The sequence below is a fragment of the Amblyraja radiata genome, chromosome 13, assembly GCF_010909765.2.
Source record: "Amblyraja radiata isolate CabotCenter1 chromosome 13, sAmbRad1.1.pri, whole genome shotgun sequence".
NCBI classification, from domain to species: Eukaryota; Metazoa; Chordata; class Chondrichthyes; order Rajiformes; family Rajidae; genus Amblyraja; species Amblyraja radiata.
In genome coordinates this window covers 59970073-59989989 of record NC_045968.1, presented here as the reverse complement: position 1 = coordinate 59989989, position 19917 = coordinate 59970073, and the positions used below count along the sequence as shown (strand labels likewise).

The window sequence follows — 19917 nt, the reverse complement described above, 5'->3', positions numbered from 1 at the left end:
TCCCGGCATTCAATCATGGCTGATCCATCTGTCCCTCTTAACTCCAGTCTCCTGCCTTCTCCCCATAACCCCATGACACCCAGTTGTACATTGTAAAGGGCCTGTCCCACGAGCATGCGACCTGCATGCGGCAAGCGCGACCAAACCGGAAGCGGGGACGGGGGCCGTGCGGGGGTCGCGCGGAGGTTGAGTGATCCCCGTACAGGGCCGGTCCCACCAGCATGCACCTGCATGCGGCGAGCGCGACCAAACCAGAAGCGGGGGCCGCGCGAAGGTCGAGTGAGTGACGTGAAGTTCGACCGAAGTCCGTGGGAAGTTCGCGCGTGACGTACGGCGTCAAAACGCTGCGCACGCCCGTCGAGGCGGTGCGTACGGCGTCGAGGTGGCTGCGGGCCGGTAGGCCGTTGCCGCGCGGAATTTTTAAACACGGTCAGTTTTTCGGAGCCCCGCGCGATGTCGGGACACAGCTCCATACGGCTCCGCCGATCGAAGTGGGACCGGCCCCGCGAGGCCGTATGGCTCAAGCGACCACGTTAGGTCGCGCTTGCCACATGGAGTCGCATGCTCATGGGACAGGCCCTTCAATTGCTCGATAGTCTTTCCACTGACTGGTTAGCAGGCAACAAAAGCTTTTCACTGTACCTCAGTACACATGATAATAAACTAAACTAACTAACTACCTAATTAGGAAAAAGGCACACGTTGAACAAATTAATTGCTAGTACTACAACACAAATCGCAGCAGGACAACGCTTCAGGTAAATCCAAACTACACTACTAAATCAGGTACAATTTGGCCAACATGGCAACAGCAGTCTCTTGTCGTGTTACTTCAATGAATGTTTCCTCAGCTTAACCCTCGCTGTGTCAAGTGACTCACTCTCAAGGCAAAACATTCATGTCAACTTCTTGTAAAAAGACAATCAAATCAAACAAGGGTTTTGCACAATTGCGAGAAATACATTATAGATGAGATCAAAGCTGTTCAGCTTGCCACAGCAATGCTTTCAACACATTCTCCTGACTGCAGCAAACGTCACTAACTAGAGAGCTGGATTTTGTTACAAGCCAGCAACCTGACATTCCCTTTGGTGACTTTAATCAAAGATTTTATTTTTTTACCAATTTTCAACATTATAATGTGATTCCTTCCAATTGGTTAAGAAAAAGGGTTATGAAATTAACTTCATCTGTAATCTTTTCTGGCATTGAATTCCTTTAAGTACAAAAGTGATCAAATCTTGACAGTCCTTGGATTCTAAATGTAGCAAATATATCTCATTGTAAATGTAGCTCAGTAGCTCAATCCAAAGAAAACAGTCGGAACAGATTCAAATACAACAAACCCTCGCTGTAACGACTATTTGGGGCGGGATGGTGTCCGTTATTACTGATGGTCCACTATAACCGAATAAAGGGGGACATGTAGTGGAAAAGACCATACACTACACAATAAGGGACACAAAGTACACGATACCTTGGGATGGCACAGTAGGTAGAGATGGATGCTTGATTAGTACAAATGTCAGGGGTTATGGGGAGAAGGCGGGAAAATGGGGTTAGATATTTCAGCCATGATTGAATGGTGGAGTAGACTTCTTGGGCCAAATGGCCTGTATCTGCTCCTATTGCTTATGAACTTAGTAGCATGGCGGTAGAGTTGCTACCTTACAGCGCCAGAGACGCTGGTTGGATCCTGTGGCAGCGTGGCTCTCCTGCCGCCTTGTGGAGAAGGCGGGGTTTGTGGTTTGTTCGGCTTTTGTGGGTTGTGAGGGACGCTGGTGCAGGGTGCCTGGGTTCGATCCTGACCTCGGGTGCTCCCTGTGACCGCGTGGGTTTCCCCGGGTGCTCCGGTTCCATCCTACACACTGTGAGCTGTCCCTGGAGTGTGGAGTGGAGCTGTTGTGCCGGGGAACCCGATGAGTGGGGCCTGCCAAGTCACGGGGACGCCCGGGGTTGCAGTTGTCAATATCAGAAATTTGGGGTACTTGGGAAAATGGAAGATGTCTGTGTAAAGATCTGTGAAACTTGCTTGACATCATTTACAGAAAGCTGCAGAACCATGTGACATGGATGGTTCCAGAAAGTCTGAAGCCTGGGAAGGGGTTGCAGAGTGGTTTCTGTCTATGTGGTCTGCAAGTTGTTACTATGCATGGGATTCTGCAGAAGGAGCTATGAACTGCTGCAAAAGCATGCTTGGGATTGGTTGGGGGAATGTTGGGTTTCAATTATGTTGCAACCTTCTCGCCACTAATTGTGATTGGTCCAGGAGAGGGACCGCACCAAAGATGTTTCTTTATCTAGTGATAATGTTTCTTAACTTAATGGAAGTGTTTCCCCCTAAGTGCTTTGTGTTGCAACTATGTTATGTGCTATTGTATGATTGCGTTAGGGAACAGTCATTCCATGTACTTTGCAGCCTGGAGAGGAAAATACACCAAAAAGTAGTAAACACTGCCCAGTGCATCATCGGTTCTGACCTTCCTTCCATCGAGGGGATTTATCACAGTCGCTGCCTCAAAAAGGCTGGCAGTATCATCAAAGACCCACACCATCCTGGCCACACACTCATCTCCCTGCTACCTTCAGGTAGAAGGTACAGGAGCCTGAAGACTGCAACAACCAGGTTCAGGAATAGCTACTTCCCCACAGCCATCAGGCTATTAAACCTGGCTCGGACAAAACTCTGATTATTAATAACCCATTATCTGTTATTTGCACTTTATCAGTTTATTTATTCATTTGTGTATATATTTGTATTAAGGTATATGGACACACTGATCTGTTTTGTAGTAAATGCCTACTATGTTCTGTGTGCTGAAGCAAAGCAAGAATTTCATTGTCCTATCAGGGACACATGACAATAAACTCACTTGAACTTGTATCGGTAATTAGCTTGTAGGGGTTGCCCTCTCAGTACCCCGTTCCTGCCTTCTCCCCATATCCCCTGACTCCGCTATTTTTAAGAGCCTTGTCTAGCTCTCTCTTGAAAGCATCCAGGGAACCTGCCTCCACCGCCCTCTGAGGCAGAGAATTCCACAGACTTACCACTCTCTGTGAGAAAAAGTGTTTCCTCGTCTCCGTTCTCAATGGCTTACTCCTTATTCTTAAATGGCGACCCCTAGTTCTGGTCTCACCCAACATCGGGAACATGTTTCCTGCCTCTAGCGTGTCCAAACCCTTAACAAGCTTATATGCTTCAATGAGATTGCCTCTCATCCCTCTAAATTCCAGAGTGTACAAGCCCAGCCGCTCCATTCTCTCAGCATATGACAGCCCTGCCATCCCTTGTAAACCTATGCTGCACTCCCTCAATAGCAAGAATGTCCTTCCTCAAATTAGGGGACCAAAACTGCACACAATACTCCAGGTGTGCTCTCACTAGGGCTCTGTACAACTGCAGAAGGACCTCTTTGCTCCTATATTCGATTCCTCTTGTCATAAAGGCCGACATGCCATTCGCTTTCTTCACTGCCTGCTGTACGGAACGAATGTAGCTGGGACATGTTGGTCGCTGTGGGCAAATTGTGTTTCCACACTCTATCACTCAATGACTCTATGACTCTAAATCAAGTTTTCTACCTGCACTGCAAATGTTCACATCTGTTCCAGTTAATTACAGGCGTCACGTTGGCGCAGCAATACAGCGCTAGAGACCCGGTTTCGATCCTGACTATGGGTGCTGTCTGTACGGAGTTTGTACGTTCTCCCCGTGACCTTCGTGGGTTTTCTCCGGGATCCCCAGTTTCCTCCCACACTCCAAAGACGTACAGGTTTGTGGGTTAATTGGTTTGGCAGAAAAAGAAAAATTGTAAATTGTCCCTATTGTGTGTCGGATAGTGTTAATGTGCAGGGGTCGCTGGTCAGCACGGGCTCGGTGGGCCGAAGGGCCTGTTTCCGCGCTGTATCTCTAAACTAAACTAAACAATCCAGGGATGTAGTCATCTAGGAACCTATTTCACCCACTTCACTCCAAGCTGCCACATATTAATCTAACTGATCTTATCATCTTTGTGAACTATTGATCTGAAAACTTCTCCTTGTGCTTTTTATTTCAAAAAGTTCTGTTAATATGGAAGCCATTTCACAAAAGTTTTCAATATGAAGCCAGGATGATATGAATTAGTATCTTTGCTGCTGCAGGCGAGTTTCATTTGCTGGCATGAAACTTCCTCCTTAAGCATTCAATCTTCCGACCATGCAATGTGGTTTTGCTCCACAATTATTATGATTGCTTGTTCCTAACACCACCGCCAAGTTTTATTTTTCGGTGGAATCCAGAGGCGTTTTTAAATTATTGATATTCAGCAAGTGCACCTCCAACAGTAAATTTCTGAAGGAAAATGGACTGTTGGAAGGCTAGGCTCAGCCGTTATCGATGCCACAGGAGGCTGCAACTGGGCGGAAAGTGTTTCAATCACACTGTGAATTCAATGTACCATACAAATGCTTTCACAATCCCATTAACAAACCGCCGAGACTCTCACACAACAATTGTTCTAAATTTGCAATAAAACATTTTTTTGTGCGGCACGCACGGTGGCGCAGCGGTAGAGCTACTGCCTTACGGCATTCACAGCGCTTGAGACCCGTGTTCATCCCAACTACGGGTGCTTGTCTGTACGGAGTTTGTACTTTCTCTCCGTGGCTTGTGTGGGTTTTCGCCGCGATCTTCAGTTACCTTCCGCACCCCAAAGACATACAGGTTTGGAGGTTAATTGGCTTGGTATAAATGTATAAATGTTAAAAAAAAATAGCCGCTAGTGTAGAGTAGTGGTATTGTGCGGTGATTGCAGGTTGGTGCAGATTCGGAGGGCCAAAGGGCTTATTTTTGTGCCGTATCTCCAAACTAAACTAAACAAAGCTGTTGGCATCATCATGAATAATGCAGTAAATATGAAATATTTACTTGGATGGTGATTGAGATGCTGGAGTAACTCAGCGGGACAGGCAGCATCTCTGGAGAGAAGGAATGGTGACATTTCTTCAGTCTGAAGAAGGGTCTCCACCCGAAACGTCACCCATTCCTTCTCTCCAGAGATGCTGCCTGTCCTGCTGAGTTACTCCAGCATTTTGTGTCTATCTTCAGTTTAAACCAGCATCTGCAGTTCTCTCCTCCACATGGTAATTGAGAATTGGATTTACATCACAGAATATTATGCAACTCAAAATGTTATTGTAGATACCTAAAGGTTATTAATTACCTTATATGCTAATTCTACCACTCACACCTTAAAGTTAATCACAGCTGACATTTGCACAGCTGAGCCCCCTGTTTCCTCAGTGTATAACCAGCATCTGCAACTCCTTCCTACACAAGTCGTCACAGAACAAATTCCGATTCAACCCACGTTTCCATAGTAACTGGCCTTGGCAATTATTACATATTTCCTGGTAACAAAATTGATATTTGAACAAATTCTTACTCCTGAGAATGAGGCAATTTCCTTAAGGTGTGGAATAACTTTTGATGCTATTTCCATTTTCATGAGCACAAGGAGAGAAGTTGCTAGAATTTGCTCCAATTGCCAATCTACCCCCATAAGCCACAATGTTATGTGCTCAGTATTCAAACACAAGCACAATATTTCCAACACTTTTCCTACCTTCAGCAGATCTTGTTGATACTAGAACAAATATTCCGGAATTCCTGTGAAGGCGATAACGAGGCTAGGCGCAGTGGAGCGGGATATTGGGAGCTCCCGTGTTGGCTGTGTGGAGGGGAAATGGTGGGTGGAGGGGAAGTGTGAGGATCTGGCTCAAGAGGCTACAGGGAGGATGCTGAGTGAAGGACTAAGCAGAGGGCCATATTCTGTTCATGTTTGTTGTGGTTTTTGGTGGAGCAGTCTGTGCCTTTATTTCCTGTTCTCCTCTGCTCAGCCTCCTTGCTGAAGCTTATTGAGCCAAAGTCTCACACTTACCATCAACACGGCACTTCTCCTCGACACGGCCCCATTCCCAAAATTGCCTTCTTCTTAGTGGTTGCTAAAGGGCCTGTCCCACTTTCACGACCTCTACCAAGTTTGCCCTTGACTCATACTCGCAGCATGGTCATCACGAGGTCGTAGGAGGTCGTAGGTCAAGTAGGTCAGGGCGTTTTTTCTAGCCTGATGAAAAATGTCCACGAGTAAAAAAGGTCATGAATTAGGTCGTGAAAGTGGGACAGGCCTTTTAATTAGCTCATTTTGATAGCTCAACTAATCCAATGCCTGGTGCAGAACAGTGGCGCAGCGGTAGAGTTGCTGCCTTACAGCGCCAGAGATTCATGTTCGATCCTGACTATGGGTACTTGTCCATACGGAGTTTGTACCTTCTCCCCATGACCTGCGTGGGTTTTCTCCAGGATCTCCAAAGTCGTACAGGTTTATAGGGTAGGAAGGAACTGCAGATGTTGGTTTAAACCGACGATAGACACAAAAAGCTGGAGTAACTCAGCGAGTTAGACAACATCTCTGGAGAAAGGGAATAGGTGACGTTTCGGGTCGAGACCCTTCTTCAGACTGGAGGTCAGGGGATGGGAAACAAGAGATATATACGGTAATATAGAGAAATATAGAACTCCATATCACCGTCAATATCTCGTGTTCGTTCCCCTTTCCCAGGTTTGTAGAGTAATTGGCTTGGTATAAATGTAAATTGTCCGGAGTTAGTGCGCGGGGATCGCTGGCCGGTGCGGACTCGATGGGCTGAAGGGCCTGCTTCCGCGCTGTATCTCTAAACTAAGACTAAAAGCCTGCCTTTGAAATCTACAGCTCTGCTCAGACACTGAAATACACTAACTTTTTAAGGAAGCATTTTGGGAAATCACAGCAGGGCAAGACCTTCACAGTGAATGGAAGGGCCCAGCCCTGGTGTGTTGTTGAGCAGAGGAGTCTAGGAGCACCACTACATAGTTCCTGGCATCACAGGGAGAAATTGGGTAAGTTGGGATGTTGTGTTACATAACCATTATAATATGCTTTTAAAATATTTTTTTAATGACTTAACCACTTTAACTTTCCTTCCCACACTAATCTTTCTGTCCTGGGCCTCCGTCATTGCCAGAATGAAGCCACACGCAAATTGGAGGAACAGCATCTCATATTTTGCTTGGACAGCTTACAACCTCCTTACAATTCCCTTTCTCCCTGTTACAATCAAGCTGAAGAAAGATCCCAACCCGAAACGACACCTATCCATTTTCTCCAGAGATGCTGCCTGACTTATTTACTCCAGCATTTTGTGCCTAACTTAGGTTTAAACCAGCATCTGCAATTCCTTATTATTATAGAATCATAGTCACACGGTGTGGAAACAGGCCCTTCGACCCAACCTGCCCACACCCACCCAATATGTCCCATCTACACTAGTTCCACTGACCTGTGTTTGGCTCATATCTCTCTAAACCTGTCCTATCCATGTACTTGTCTAATTGCTTCTTAAACGCTGTGATTGAACCTGCCGCAATTACCTGTAGGTCGGAAGTTGAGGGAGGTACCATAACAACATTTATGAGACATTTGGACAGATACATGGACAGGAAAGGTTTAGTGAAAAATGGGCCCATTGCAGGCAAGTGGGACTAACATAAGTGGAGCATCTTGATTAGCATGGGCAGGTTGGGCCGAAGGGCCTGTTTCCACACTCTATGACTCTATAAATAATGAAAACTATTTATCCATTTGCAGAAGGTTAAAATTTCTAGTACCTTTATTTCCAAGCTAAAAGGCGGGGCCTGTTTTTAAGAGCAGGGGCTAAAGTTTTGGTAAAATTCTTCTTGGAAAAAGTGGCCTCGTGATCAGGGTTTTTCCGTATATATGGACAATCTTACAGTGGACCAGCCTGTCCCCTGAGTGAACAGAAATGTGTCCTCAACAATCATGATTCAGATTTAGTGGTAAACCCTTTATAGGTATACATTTTATCAGCCAATACGCTTCCATATCAGCATTTAAAAAAAATAAAACACATTAATTATTCAAACTGGCGAAGATCTCCATTGCTTATTTTACCATGAATTTACATAATGTGCTAATTTAAGATAATGAGCTAGTGATGGAGCATTAACTCTGCTGAGTCCCACAAAGACCCCCAGGTGCGGAAATCTACCGGTGCCCAAAATGGCAGAGCTGAAGCCTGGAAACGAATCCACTCTCCACTGAGAGCAGACTTTGCTGCTAGTTTGAAATGTATTTTGTCTACTGGGCGGCACAGTGGTGTAGCAGTCGAGCTGCTGCCTTTCAGTGCCAGAGACCCAGCTTCAGTGCTAACCATGGGTGCTTGTCTGTACGGAGTTTGTACGTTCTCCCTGTGACCTGCGAGGGTTTTCTCCGAGATCTTCGGTTTTCCCCCACACTCCAAAGACGTACAGGTTTGTAGGTTAATTGGCTTGGTATGAAGGTAAATTGTCCCTAGTGTGTGTTGGGTAGTGTCAGTGTGCGGGGATCGCTGGTCGGTGCGGACTCGATGGGCAGAAGGACCTATTTCCGCGCTCTAGCTCTAGAACTAAAAATTAAAATTTTCATTCTCCGAGATCTTTGATTTCCTCCCACACTCAAAAGACATACGGGTTTGTAGGTTAATTGGCTTGGTATAAATGTAAAATTGTCCCTAGTGTGTGTGGGGCTAGTGTTAGTGTGTGCCGGGATCGCTGGTCGATGTGGACTCGTGGGCCGAAGGGCCTGTTTCCGTGCTGTATCTCTAAACTAAACTAAACCTGCCCTGACCAACTTTCAGCAAGAAGGAACAGCATTCCACCAGAAAATATTATTGCCCTGGCAAAATGAGATACAATTTTTTTCCAATCATTCCCAGCAAAGCTTGGGAGATAAATCTACTTTGAATCATAGAGGCAGCCAGCATTGAAACAACCTTCTATGATTCATACCCAGAAACCATACAGGAAGAATGATAGGTAGACAAAAATGCTGGAGAAACTCAGCGGGTGAGACAGCATTTGTGGAGCGAAGGAAATAGGCAATGTTTCGGGCCGAAATGGTGCCTATTTCCTTCGCTCCACAGATGCTGCCTCACCCACTGAGTTTCTCCAGCACTTTTGTCTACCTTCGATTTTCCAGCATCTGCAGTTCCTTCTGGACCCCCATCCACATTAACGGGACGGAGGTGGAACGTGTTTCCAGCTTCAGGTTTCTGGGGGTCAACATCTCTGATGACCTCTCTTGGACCCACAATACCTCAACACTGGTCAAGAAGGCTCACCAGCGTCTCTTCTTCCTGAGGAGACTGAAGAAGGTCCATCTGTCTTCTCAGATTCTGGTGAACTTCTACCGCTGCACTATCGAGAGCATCCTTACCAACTGTATCACAGTATGGTATGGCAACTGCTCTGTCTCCGACCGGAAAGCAGTGCAGAGGGTGGTGAAAATTGCCCAACGCATCACCGGTTCCTCACTCCCCTCCATTGAGTCTATCCAAAGCAAGCGTTGTCTGCGAAGGGCACTCAGCATCGCCAAGGACTGCTCTCACCCCAGCCACAGACTGTTTACCCTCCTACCATCCGGGAGGCGCTACAGGTCTCTCCGTTGCCGGACCAGCAGGTCCAGGAACAGCTTCTTCCCTGCGGCTGTTACACTACTCAACAACGTACCTCGGTGACTGCCAATCACCCCCCCCCCCCCCACCCCCCACGGACACTCCTCCCACCAGGAAAAAAGTACTATGACTGTATGCACGTAAATAGATTTATTTATTGCTCATATTCTATGTTGCTCTTCTGGGTGAGATGCTAACTGTATTTCGATGTCTCTGTACTGTACACTGCACAATGACAATAAAGTTGAATCTGAATCTGAATTAAACAGGAAGAATGATACATTTCTGAATTAGTTTGGTATAATACTTGGAGTATAAGAGGATGGTAAAGGTAATCAAAAAGATATTACAATTTTAAAATGAAAGCAGACAATGTGAAAAGCTCAGTCGCTCTGACAGCATCTGCGGAAAGAGAAACAATCAACATTTCAGGTGAAAGACTATGATCGGAATGTTCTGGGTTGTTGAGGAGTAAAGCCACGTGACCACACTTGTCAAAATCTTCCATCACTCTGCTGATGACTTATGGGCCTGTCCCACTTACGTGACTTTTTGGGCGACTACCGGCACTCGTCGTAGGTTTGTTGCTGGACGCCGAAAATTTTAAACATGTTGAAAATTCAGCGGCGACCAGATAGACGCTACGACTTTAGGCGACTGAGGTGATGACTCATGACCATGCAGGCGATAACCTGGCGACATGTCGCGGGGTGAAGCCAGTATGGTCGTGAGTAGTCGCCCAAAGAGTGGTACCTTGTTCTGGTTGCCGCTGGATTTTCTGCATGTTGAACATTTTCGGCGACCTGTAACGACCTTTGACTAGTACCGGCAGTCGCCGAAAAAGTCGCATAAGTGGGACAGGCCCATAAAAGTAATCTCATTTAGTGCCAGTTTAGTTTAGTTTAGTTTAGAGATACAGCGCGGAAACAGGCTCTTCGGCCCACCAAGTCTGCTCTGACCAACGATCCCCGCACACTGATACTATACTACACACACTAGGGATAATTTACACATTCGACACACCAAGCCAATTAATCTACAAACCTGTACGTCTTTGGATTGTGGGAAGAAACTGAAGATCTCGGAGAAAACCCACGGGGAGAACGTGCAAACTCCGTACAGACAGCACCCATAGTCTGAATCGAACCCGGGTCTCTGGTGTTGCAAGCACTGTAAGGCAGCAACTCTACAGCTGCGCCACCATGCCAGATTAGTACGTTCGATTGAATATGTTTTGCATCTTGTGACGTGCCTGGGAAATGTTTCACTTTGCCCAGTAGATTTACCTGTCCTTCCGTGCTAAGTCCCAGATGGAAGGAGAAATAAAGCAGCGGGAAGATTAAGGCTTAGGGGATGGCAGCTGAAAGCAAAGATACCGACGGAGTAATGATTAAAACTAAAAATGAACATAGATATCGATATATAAATAGGTGCAGGAGTAGGCCATTCGGCCCTTTGATCCAGCACCACCATTCAGTATGATCATGGCTGATCGTCCAAAATCAGTTCCTGCTTTCTCCCCATATCCCTTGATTCCCTTAGCCCTAAGAGCTAAATCTAGCTCTCTCTTAAAAATGGGTGACACAGTGATTTTCATACTTCTGCGTGTGAAAAGACCTGTGAAGAGGGTTTGATTATTCAATGCTTCAAGGTTCTTGATCTGGAGCAGATAGCAAATGTTACCTGCAATGTCATCAATTAAGTCCCGTTACTATCATCAAACCACTTTAATATTCACAAGGGACCTATCCAATATTTACATATTGATTTATGTTAAATTATGTTCTGATGACTGGACGATGCTTTCAGCTATTTAAACAAATTATAAGTGCCTCATTACAAAAACATACCCAATTACTGCAAAGGCAGGGAGCTCTTGAAGATCAAATGGAAAATCGAGACGGAATCGAGTTTTAAATAAGGCAGTGATGGTTTCTGCAAAAGATGGGGGAGAGTTTGAATGTTATTAAATACTTAAGCACAGATGGGTAGTATTTATGTGGAGTAGGATGTTACTGTGGTTTCACAATGCACTCGGTTCTTTAATATACCTTCATCTTTGTTCCAGACAGCCAGCACGCGGAAAATAAAGGCACTAAAAGTAGCAGCAAAGAAGCCACGCCAGTAGTTTCTGACAGCAAAAAATGTTGATGTTACTTCAATACTGAAAAGAACACCTATTGGAAGGAATGCAGAACAAACCGATCAACACTTTTTATAAATTCACTGACATGGGATGACATTTAATTCTGTATTTTCTTTTAAAAAATATTTTATTTTTACACATAAGAACAGAAAATAAAACATTCCAGGAAGAAAACAGCACACAAATGAAATAAAATGGAAGGCAAGCATGTAGCTTGCCTTGGTTCAAGGACTACTGCACACATGCAAATCAAGTTGAGCAGCCACACAGCAGCACCAGAGAAGCACAACGTCACACATTGCCAACACTCAAATAAGGGACAGCTACAGACTGCTAACCTAAAAGCAATAACTGCAAAATCAGCAAAAGCCACACAGTCACTATCTGTGGCCACAAGTCAGGATTACAATGATGTTTAAATGAGAATGGATTAAAAATACTGACTCTGCCCAAAGGAATTAAGAAATCTGTATAATAAATATATCATTGCTGTTGTTAATCTGTCAAAAAATGGAAAGAGGAAACGGGTCAGATAGAGAAAAGCAACATTAAACAGTGGCTAAATCATTCTATTCGTTCCGACTAAATAATCTTATACGGGGCAGTTTTACTTGACTAGTGTTTCTCAATTTTCTGAAAACTTGAAACTATAAAAGCTTTAATGTGTAAGCACACCTCCAGACACTTGTCCTTGCTCTTTGAGATGAACAACAGTTCACCTTATGCCTCTGTCCCACTTAGGAAGCCTGAACGGAAACCTCTGGAGACTTTGCGCTCCACCCAAGGTTTGGTGAAGATTTGAAGGTTTGAAGGTGGTTGCCGGAGGTTGCAGCTAGTAGAAGGTAAGACCTTCCACTACCTGCAACCTTCGGCAACCACCTTCAACCAAAGATTATAGAGCAGACCTTCAACTAGCATCGCAACCGGCTTCGACTAAAAAATTACCGATTTTTAAAACGGCAACCTATTTTTATCCCCGCCAGTTTTGAATTTTTAGAAACATAGAAGAAGCGGAAACCACTTTCGACCATTAGGGAGACTGACAAAAACCTCCTGGGAACGGCACGGAAACCTTGGGTGGGGCGCAAAGTCTCCAGAGGTTTCCATTCAGGTTTCCTAAGTGGGATAGGGGCATTATTTTCCTGCAAGATTCTGTTTGACAGAAGCAAATTTGAATACTAAATGAAACAATTTCTCAGAATCTCTTATTCCCCCCTCCTCGTGAACACAGCTATATCTTCCTGTTTCAACGGGTTTCGTTTTTCTCAGTTTCCAAATGCCAGTTTTCTAAAAATGATTGTTACCTTGACAACCTTGATCTGCACTCTATTGCAGACATCCCCTTTTTCTCTTTGTAAATACAAACCTGTTTGTCTCCTCACTTTTCCCCACTTAGATGAAGTGTTCTTCACCTACTCTTCACCTTTTCTCTCCGCTCTGATGCTGCCCATTCAGCTGAGTGCTTCTAGTATGTTTTGCTATTGTCTGGATTTCTAGCAATTGCCCAGTCTGAAGAAAGGTCTCGACCCAAAACGTCACCCATTCCTTCTATCCAGAGATGCTTGCTGGCTGTACCGCTGAGTTACTCCAGCATTTTGTGTCTATCAACCCACGCTAAAAGTTTGCTATTTCTCCATGAAATCATTTGCCATGTTTCAGGCTTGAGACAAATATGAGAACACAGCCTAATCCCAAGAAATATTAAAAATCAAGAGCTGGTATTTGCAGACGTGATAAAGTAGGTAGACAAAAGTGCTAGAGAAACTCAGCGGGTGCAGCAGCATCTATGGAACGAAGGAGAGCTGAGAAGGGGAGGAGACAGCAAGGGCTACAGGAAATTTGAGAATTCAATGTTTATGCCGCTAGGGTGCAGACTGCCCAAGCGGAATATGAAGTGCTGCTCCTCCAATTTCCAGGGGTGCTCACTCTGGCCATGGAGGAGGCCCAGGACAGAAAGGATGGATTCAGAATGGGAGGGGGAGTTGATGTGCTGAGCCACAGGGAGATCAGGTTGGTTAATGCGGACCTAGCGGAGGTGTTCTGCGAAACGATCACCAAGCCTATGCTTGGTGTCACAGAGCCTGATAATGTAGGTATTGAGATAAAATTATTCTTTTGGTTCCCAAGGCAGCATTCTTCCAATCCTTTAGTTTAGTTTAGTTTAGTTTAGTTTAGTTTAGTTTAGTTTAGTTTAGTTTAGTTTAGAGGTACAACGCGGAAACTGGCCCTTCAACCCACCGGGTCCGCGCCGACCAGCGATCCCCGCACATTAACACTATTCCACACCCACTCGGGACAATTTTTACATTTACCACGTTGTACGTTTTTGGTGTGTGGGAGGAATCATGCTAATAACTGGATAAGGAAAAACAGAATATCAAATGTTTACTTCCACATAAATGTCCACTGTCTGTGTGCTAACCCCTTCAGAAATGTTATTTCCCGGAGTCTTTCGCATACAGCAGGCCTAACCATAACACAGTGAAATATATTTGCTATACATAGTTGCCAGACTGTGCAGTATGAAGTGGACAATTTCTGTTTTGCTCTTTGGCTTCACTGTCTATTTCCGTTCTCAGCAGCAGCCTGGACCTTTGGAAAACACCTGCTGTTTCAGCTGCCCGGACCTTTATTCTAAGCCAGGTAAAATCCAATTGCAAAGACTATTTCTGTCCTTGAAAATAATTTTCATTTCAACATTTTTTAATCAAATTGGCGAGTGTATTGACATACGAGTTAATCTATGGCTCAGAACCATTACTTATTTTAGGAAATGTATAAAATGGATGCTAAATTGTTAATCGATCCCCCTGCCCCTTAAATACTAATACAAAGATTGTTGTGTGTATGCTCTTTTTTTAATAAAATCCAACAGTGAGACATAAAAACAAGTGATCCTGATCCTCTCTGATCCTCACTTCACTGTACCAATGAAAAATAAACTGTGGTGGAAATGAGAAAAAAAACTGCATCTTCACTTTTGAAAGTGTAATTTTTACAATCATAACCACCTATAAGTTATTGAAACCTCTTTATTATACATTTTTAATACCTTATCCAATTAGAAATTCCTCCATAGGTCAATTTGTGCTTGACATAGAAATACGTGTTTAATGATAAGCAGATTTTATATTTAAATAAATATATATTTTTGAATAAGAGCCTTATTCCTCGTGAAGTTTAAATTGTTGCATCTTACAAGGTGGATCTCATTAGGCAGCCAGGTTCTCTCTCTGAAGACGTAGTCAGATTTCATGTCAATGGAATCATTATTTTTACGTGTGTGAAACTGGAGACATGTGTTTTGGACAATTTCCCTTGGATGGTGAAACACAATGCTCTTACCTCCTATCGGTGCAGCAAAGCAGCACCCAACTCCAACGGCACAAGCAGCTGCTAGCATTTCAATGTTGCGGGATTCATTCTTTAAAATAAAGTACATAAAGTGCCAATTAAAATTTGATTAGTACTGTGTCTGGGGTTATGGGGAGAAGGCAGGAGAATAGGGTTATGAGGGAGAGATAGATCAGCCAGGATTGGATGGCGGAATAGACTTGATGGGCCGAATGGCATAATTCTGCTCCTATCACTTATGAGACAGTTTCTATCTCCCAACAAAGAGACAGACTATCTTAAAAGAGGAAGAAAGTTGTGATTCAAACTATTCCTTATTTAAACAATAGTGTGGAAAAGATCATTCATTATCTTAGTTATGCAGAAAAATCTAGGAATTAAAAAATAATAATTATATAAATGTAAACATGCTAACAGAAACTTTTAGTGGATTCACAGTGGATGTGTATATCTGGGGCGTATATGTACATCTTTGCTCTAAAAGCTTCCTTTGGCATTATTACATTATTTCAATTCATATCTTTATTATTAGTTATTTACAACAGTACATTTAGATATAATTTGCACATAATGCTTGAATGGTTCAGCAAAAGAATACATCTGAGTACTTGTCAAAATATAGTGCAAATAAGCACATAACTTTTCACTGTAAATAGTGATGTGAGCTGAAATGAATAATAGCTAGATATATCATTGATCAGGATAATTTTCATTAATTGAGATATTATTCTGAAACATATTTTTGCTTTTGAATGATACTTTTAATAGTCTTATCACCTATTTATTTATGCAGATTTCCACAAATCTTGGACTATTCAATATGATTCAAGATGAGAATGGAAACAGATGGATAGCCAAGGGGGGCTAATGTGAAGGCTGCTAGGACTGTTGAAGGATTTAAATGATTTTCTCAGAGGTAACGTTATTCCAGATAATATGTAAAGATATTGATGGTAAATGGGGTAATATTTGCTTCCTTGAACAAATCTGGTGGTGGTTAAGGTTAGAGCTGATACGAATACAGAGCATGTTAAAATATGTAGAGCATAAAGAAGCAGTACTTGTATTCATCATATGTAAGTGCAGCTTGTCATGCTGACAGATTGCAAGATCACGACTGAACAGTTCAGGTTAATGTGGTTCCTGTGACCTCCCATGCACAATACCATGCTGTATATGCAAAGACATTTTCAATTTGGGTAAACAGATCTTTACTTTTCTTGTGAGAATGGTATTCTTCTTTGTACAATGCTGGTTTAGTTTAGTTTAGATTCAGCGTGCAAACAGGTCCTTCGGCCCATCGAGTCTACCCCAATCAGCGATCCCCGCTTATTAACATTATCCTACACTAAGCACAATTTTTTTTACTAATATACAAAGCCAATTAACCTACAAACCTGGGCGTCTTTAGAGTGTGGGGGGGGAACTGAAGATCTTGGAGAAAACCCACGCAGGTCACGGGGAGAATGTAAAAACTCCATACAGACAGCACCCGTAGTCAGGATCGAACCCAGGTCTCTGGCGCTGTAAGCGCTGTAAGGCAGCAACTGTCATATGCTGAGAGAATGGAGCAGCTGGGCTTGTACACTCTGGAGTTTAGAAGGATGATAGGGTATCTCATTGAAACATATAAGATTGTTAAGGGTTTGGACACGCTAGAGGCAGGAAACATGTTCCTGATGTTGGGGGAGTCCAGAACCAGGGGCCACAGTTTAAGAATAAGGAGTAATCCATATAGAACGGAGACGAGGAAACACTTTTTCTGACAGAGAGTGGTGTGTCTGTAGAATTCTCTGCCTCAGAGGGCGGTGGAGGCAGGTTCTCTGGATGCTTTCAAGAGAGAGCTAGATATGGCTCTTAAAGATAGCGGAGTCAGGGGAAATGGTGAGAAGGCAGGAACGGGGTACTGATTGGGGATGATCAGCCATGATCACATTGAATGGCGGTGCTGGCTCGAAGGGCCGAATGGCCTACTCCTGCACCTATTGTCTATTAACTCTACTGCTGCGCCACCATGGTGTTGTAGTCTTGTAAATTTGACAGTGGATTTCCTAATCTGCAGCCATAATTTTGACAAGCGATACATGGACACCTTTGGATAAGTGGAACATGATCACAAATGCTGATTTTCAGTGATCGCTACTGAGGATATAGTAGGAGGTAAGGAGCGGCCCTACAGGAATCCCATCATTCTGCAACACTGCCTCGGGAAGCACTGAGCTCTGGCTTGTTGAAATAAACAGATTGCTATTTATCTCTTCTAGGTGCCAATGTTATTGGAATTAGTAACAAACTGAATCTTAATACATTTGTAATTAATTAGTAATAGTTCTTACCATGAGCTTAATTTCTAAGCAAGAGTACATAATCCAATCATTCAAAATACATAGCTTCAAACACATAAATGTTTTTTTCCCCTTCACTAAAGAATTGGCAATATTGTTAAGTACTATAAGTACAATATTAAGTTAATTACTGGTACAGTATAGTTTGGGTTATAACTGCAGTGTTGTGTACAGGTGCAAGCTGTATAAACAGATTGCTATCCTGTATTAAGTCTGAATATCTGAGTATCAGACAGTGCTGGACACCATTCACCACAGTACAGACTATTCAAGCAGGTTGAAAAGAGGAGATGTGATCTTACATTTTACTATCAATTTTAAGAAATACCAGATCAAATTTTCCTCTGCAGATTGTCCACATTATGTAGAACTCATCTTTCTGAACAAACCTTTAGCTCTGTACCATCAGTGACAAAGTAACTGTTTAGTATTTCGAGATTGGATTCAATTTCAACAGATGCATGGAAACAGGCCATTCGACCCACCAAATATTTGCTGACCAATCACCCATTCACACTAGTTCTATGTATGGAACTAGGAAACCGGAGCACCTGGGGGAAACCCAAGCAGTCACAGGGAGAACATGCAAACTCCACACAGACAGTACCCAAGGTCAGGATCGAGCCCACCTCCAGCTGCTCTACCACATTATTTACTAAAAAACAAAATACTCAATTGTTTATCCACCAAATGTTCCATAGTTTATCCACCTCAATCCATAGAAAATTGGCTTCATGGAAGGAAGCAGAGGGTGTTGGTGGGTTGCTTCTCAGACTGGAGGCCTGTGACTAGTGGTATGCCTCAGGGTTCGGTGCTGGGCCCATTGCTGTTTGTCATCTACATCAATGACTTGGATGAGAACATACAGATTAGCAAGTTTGCTGATGATACAAAAATGGCTGGTGCAGATAGTAAAGATGGTTGTGAAAAATCGCAGCAGAATCTTGATCGATTGGCCAGGGGGCTTGAGGAATGGTTGATGGAATTTAATACAGAGAAATGTGAGGTGTTGCATTTTGGGAAGTCTAACATGGGCAGGACCTATACAGTGTTTAAGAAGGAACTGCAGATGCTGGAAAATCGAAGGTAGACAAAAATGCTGGAGAAACTCAGCAGGTGCAGCAGCATCTATGGAGCGAAGGAAATAGGGCTGAAACGTTGCCTATTTCCCTCGCTCCATAGATGCTGCTGCACCCGCTGAGATTCTCCAGCATTTTTGTCTACCCAGGACCTACACAGTGAATGGTAGGCCTCTGGGGAGTGTTGTAGAGCAGAAGGATCTAGGAGTGCAGGTGCATGGTTCCTTGAAAGTGGAGTCGCAGGTGGTCAAAAAGGATTTTGGCACATTGATCTTCATCAGCCAGAGTATTGAGTACCGAAGTTGGGAGGTCATGTTGCAGTTGTATAAGATGTTGGTGAGGCCACATTTTGAGTAGTGTGTTCAGTTCTGGGCATTGTGTTATAGGAAAGATGTTGTCAAGCTGGGAAGGGTACAGAGAAGATTTACGAGGATGTTGCCAGGACTAGAGGGTCTGAGCTATGGGGAGAGGTTGAGTAGGCTGGGTCTCTATTCCATGGAGTGCAGGAGGATGAGGGGAGATCTTATAGAGGTGTACAAAATCATGAGAGGAATAGATTGGGCAGATGCACAGAGTCCCTTGCTCAGAGTAGGGGAATCGAGGACCACAGGTTTAAGGTGAAGGTGAAAAGATTTAATAGGAATCTGAGGGGTATCTTTTTCACACAGTGGATGTATGGAACAAGCTGCCAGTGGAGGTAGTTGAGACAGGGATTCTCCCAGCATTAAAGAAAAAGTTAGACAGGTACATGGATAGAACTGGTTTGGAGGGATATAGACCAAAAGCGGGCAGGTGGTACTAGTGTAGCTGGGACATGTTGGACGGTGTGGGCAAGTTGGACCAAGGCCCTGTTTCCACTCTGTATCACACTGGCATACATCACCATTAAACCTTGCCCCTTTCACCTTAAAGCTATGCCTTCTCGTATTTGATTTTTCCAACCAAGGAAAAAGATTCTGACTATCTACCCAGCTATGCCTCTCATAATTGTATCTATTTCTTTCACAGTACCTCCTTCAATCTCCAGTGCCCTTGCTTAAGCTATCCTTTTAATTTAATATCACATAAAACTCCCCTCTGATCAATCTTCCAGATGCTCCTTGTCAAGTCAAACTGAAATTAAAGAACAGGTGCAGAAAAATGCTACAATTGAAATCACGAGACAGTGATTCAAAGTGGGCGGAACCCCAGCCTGCCGAGTTCTGCCTGGGGGTCAAAAGGGCACAGAGCACCAGAAGCCAGTGAAGGAGAGACAAGAAACTTGCGAGCAGTGAATCCAGCAGTAAATCAAAAAGACTGTCCGAAAAGACTGCCGCGAGAGCCAGAAAAGGCAAGCAAAACTGATTTTTCTACAGACCCGATTGGCAGCCGGTTTTTCACCTGTTAAAGACCAAAGCTGATAAAGACCAAAACTGATAAAGACCAAAACTGATAAAAACTAATCTGCCAAAATAAAAGAAGG

At 43.8% G+C, this 19917-nt stretch overlaps 1 protein-coding gene across 2 annotated transcripts in view; it reads right to left on the bottom strand.

Moving 5' to 3' along the window:
- The window catches only part of clcn2 (chloride voltage-gated channel 2), a 462683-nt gene that overhangs the window by 209903 nt on the left and 232863 nt on the right, over positions 1-19917 (bottom strand). For both annotated transcript variants that reach the window (XM_033032183.1, XM_033032184.1), the window contains exons 7-9: positions 15023-15101; positions 11583-11708; positions 11382-11466 (exon numbers count right to left, since the gene is read on the bottom strand). In XM_033032183.1, coding sequence (XP_032888074.1) covers positions 11382-11466; positions 11583-11708; positions 15023-15101 — 290 coding nt within the window. The remainder of the gene's footprint in view (positions 1-11381; positions 11467-11582; positions 11709-15022; positions 15102-19917) is intronic.